This window comes from Sinocyclocheilus anshuiensis, unplaced genomic scaffold, assembly GCF_001515605.1.
Source record: "Sinocyclocheilus anshuiensis isolate Anshui unplaced genomic scaffold, SAMN03320099.WGS_v1.1 scaffold411, whole genome shotgun sequence".
NCBI lineage: Eukaryota > Metazoa > Chordata > Actinopteri > Cypriniformes > Cyprinidae > Sinocyclocheilus > Sinocyclocheilus anshuiensis.
In genome coordinates this window covers 229,543-233,637 of record NW_015549608.1, presented here as the reverse complement: position 1 = coordinate 233,637, position 4,095 = coordinate 229,543, and the positions used below count along the sequence as shown (strand labels likewise).

The 4,095-nt window shown below is 35.1% G+C and overlaps 1 protein-coding gene across 1 annotated transcript in view; it reads left to right on the top strand.

Moving 5' to 3' along the window:
* The window catches only part of LOC107659066 (tubulin polymerization-promoting protein-like), a 22,771-nt gene that overhangs the window by 3,809 nt on the left and 14,867 nt on the right, over nucleotides 1-4,095 (top strand). The window contains exon 3 of the mRNA XM_016447878.1: nucleotides 2,502-2,585. Coding sequence (XP_016303364.1) covers nucleotides 2,502-2,585 — 84 coding nt within the window. The remainder of the gene's footprint in view (nucleotides 1-2,501; nucleotides 2,586-4,095) is intronic.

Genomic DNA, 4,095 nt, shown 5'->3' with positions numbered 1-4,095 from the left:
TTATATATATATATATATATATATATATATGTATGTATATGTGATTTGATTGTATTAATATATATCATTATTTCACAAATAATATAATAATTTAAGTATATAATAATTTAATTTTATATATACAAATAAAACATGCTTCATTCAATTCGATTATTTTCTCTCTTTATTTGTAACTTGATGGACACAAACCAAAGATTATTTTCATAACAAATGAATGAATCCATCTGAAATCAATGCAAAAACACCAGCCGACTAAAAAAGGCACCAGACTCTGAGTTCGTCCTCATCTTAACTCATCTCATATGTTTGCATTCCTCCATGTTTCTCGGGTCACTCTTTTTTTAGCATGAAAGATAAGAATGTTATCATTTATTGAGGGCGCATCACTCTGCCTCGCTAGCACCAGCGATCGTGGAGATGTCGCGAGTGTGTGTAGTACGCTAGACGGCACAATGGGCCCACAGAGCTGAATGACATGATTGAGAGCCATTCAGAAAGGTTTGTTTCTCTATTGAAAGACAAGTAAAACACAATGCTCTTGAATAGGGACATCTTCAAGTGCATTTTGAGGGTCCTCTTGTACATTGACTGTACTCGAGGAGTTCACTTTGGCCTACAGAGCTCTGTTGTGCGACCATAAAGACAGATTCAGCTACTGTAGCCCGTGTGTCCGGCGTTACGGATGCGTGACGTAACCCTCGTTTGGCTCGGGACAGAAGAAACTGCTAGTGAAGGGCCAGACTGTGCTTTATAACATTTGACTTAGTGGCTTGAAACATAGAAAAGCTTTGGCCTTGAAGAGTCTTTGCCATGGCATCGCAGGGCTAATGCGGTTGGTGCTGCAGTGCATTATGGGAGCTTCTGGGAGGTGAGCATCGTTGTCTGATGTAGTGTGTGCTCATTTTAAGTAGGGATGGGCATTTATCAAAAACATTGTATTTGAATATTTGGGCTCATAAAAAAACGAATATTCGAATATTCGTTTATTTAAATGAGATTTAATGAGAAAGATGTTATTTTTTAATAATCAAGTTTTTGTCTAAAAAGAACAAAAGCATTCAAGCTCAAACAGAGCAAACGGCAAAAATAAAACAGAATGCACCAATTACAGTACAGAACGTACATACACTCGAGTCTAGGGCTGCAACAAACGATTATTTGGATAATCGATTAATCTGACAATTATTACACCGATTAATCGGCTACTCGTCGATTATTCCACCGATTAATCTGTAGGCTTTGTTCTATTATTCTGCTTTTACAATTAGTTAAAATACTGAGTTACACATATTCTAACTAATAAATAAAACAAGGTAAACACTTCAGCTTTGAAGTCAATGTCAAATGTCAAACAATTATTACTATTGTACAATTACAATTATTTTTTACAATACATATAAATATATTTGGCACACAAAATGAGATGACAGATACTTTGTCATTCACCATTTAATGAACTGTTTGAAGAAGTAACTGACTGACATCATTCTGCCTAACATCTCCTTTTGTAAGTCATATATGGAACAAAATATAGGGTTAAGACATTTTATTTTCTATAAATAATTTTATTCACAACATCAGCTCCCGAGCTAGATCAAGCTTTAAACGTGACGTGACTGGAAAGCCGATTGCAGAGCTGGTGCAAAGTTCTCCACATCGCTAAGATCAGATGCTTTCTGAACTGCTGTTTTCTCACCGCTCTCATTTTTGTTGTGTGTTTATTTCGTTATTGAGAGGAAAGCTCGCAGCACATATCTACATATTCACAGTGGTGGAAATATGACATACTTAGACAGGAAGAGACCGTGCATATATAGAGAGTTGGTTTTGTTGTCTGTGCACTTGTGGTTTTGAACGATTGAGATGTTTCTGCACTGATTTCTTATGAATAATCTCTGCTTTTGCTTCACGTTTGATTTGAATCATGTAGTATGAAAGTAACTAAGTCCATTTTGATTGAATTCTGACTGGTAAATCGCTTAATCTTGATCATTTGCTCTTGTGAAAGCTGTAAATGTGAACTAACCGCGTGAGTGAGTAATGGTGAGTGTTTGTGTCTAATCGTGGACGCTTATATCATGAAGGAAACAGTTTTCCTCATCGTCACAATGTTTGACCTGAAGCAAACTGTGTGCTAGAATAACTACTGTGATTTATTGGTGATTCAAATACAGTACCATGACATTATAGTCGTTTAATATCATATTAATGGTATATATCATGATATAGTTATTTTTGTTAGAAATTCAATCCAGAAATCTTTTTTATATTATGTAATCATGAGTTAATGCCTATTTTTAGGGATTGCTTCACAAATGCTTCATCTCATTTATTTATGTGGAACTTGTTGGACTCCAAATGATCAGATGATTCAGAACAAATGAGTGAATCACATTATGAAACACTCGAGTCAAACTAATATTAGTATTATTGCTGTTTTGCTCTTTGCTTTTAAGCAGCTAATACTCACATTCCCTACAACACTCCTGTTTTCGTTTCAGCTGCATCGAGAAGGACGAGGAGCGACTCAAAGCGAGCGACACAGACGTGGGATCGGAGCTCTGGAGGAGCAGCAGAGGGCAAAGGTCAGACTAGAGATGCTAAGCTAAGCTATGTCATACTTACACACGCTAAAACTATTTCTGTCAGGACCACTATCGTCAAAGATGATTGACAATTGTTTTACAAATTAATATTTTTTTATGTGTGTATATATATATATATATATATATATATGTATATATAAATTACTCAAATTATAATTTTATAATTTACTATATATAGTCAATTATGCTAATTATATATATTAAAATTAATATTACCAGTGTAACTATGATCATCATCTAGTGTTGTCACGGTACCAAAATTCTGTCAGGACCACTATCGTCAAAGATGATTGACAATTAGCATACAGGTGTGGATTGGCGGTATGTTCTGTTCTGGGCAAGAACTCCCTGCGCATCCATGCAGCCTAGCATGGATGAGAGCAGCTATAACCCCCCCCATAAATGTACCAACATAAATGTATTGCAGATATCGTTAAAGTTCAATAATGTTATGTACACATTTTAGAATTAGTCTGATTCAAAGGAGAATCAGAAGGCTGAATCCTGACTGACAGAGGAGGAGCTGGGGATGGAGGAGGGTAATTAGCTATTGAGCAATGCGAAAACTGCTGATAATACTGAGGGACCTTATATATGAATGCTTAGATAGGTGTCGTATTCCCATAGGTTGATGGGGATCAGCTGAGAGTCAGCTGATGCGAGCTTGACTAACGTGACCTGCCAGAACTAACGCTACGCTAGATTTCATTGGTGATGTGAGAATACATGCTCTTGATTATACAGTATGTAAGATACACCTGAAATGCTTGTGAACTTTGAAAATCGCTGTGAAAATTGATTTGGCCACAACACACAGGACGTTGAGTTGGAATGACAGGAAGAGGAATGTATTTTTAAAGATATTCCCAAAAAATTACTTTTCAGGTTTGTAAACTTGTAAATCTTATTAATGTTGTTTGGCTCCATTTTGAGAAGTTTGGGGTAAATTAGGGGAATTATGGGTGATTAATTAATTTTCTTTTTTTTCTTATAAAAAAAAATTCTAATTTATAAATACATATATTATTTATTTATATATAATTTATTATATACTATTTTATTATATACATATAGATATACTGTATATATGCATAATTTATATATAATCTATATATTTGCATAAGTTTATACATTACCGACTTGGTACCGAAATACCGGGTCTTTTGACAACACTATCATCATCAAAGTGTCCAAAACATGAACAGTTATTGATAAAAAAGTATTTAGACAATTAACAATTACCAATTTATTTATTTATTACCTTTTTTTGAAAAGGGACCATGCACAATTTTAACATAAATGTTTCCATTTCATGCATTGTACCTGTCACGAATCCTGTCCATGAACTTCCGTCTGCTTGCCACCAGAGGTCGCCCTCCCTTTATATTGACTCTCACACCACACAGACTGTTACACATCACCCTGGACTACATTTCCCATGCTCCATTGCACTAATCACAAGCTCACCTGAAACCAATCACACACAGCT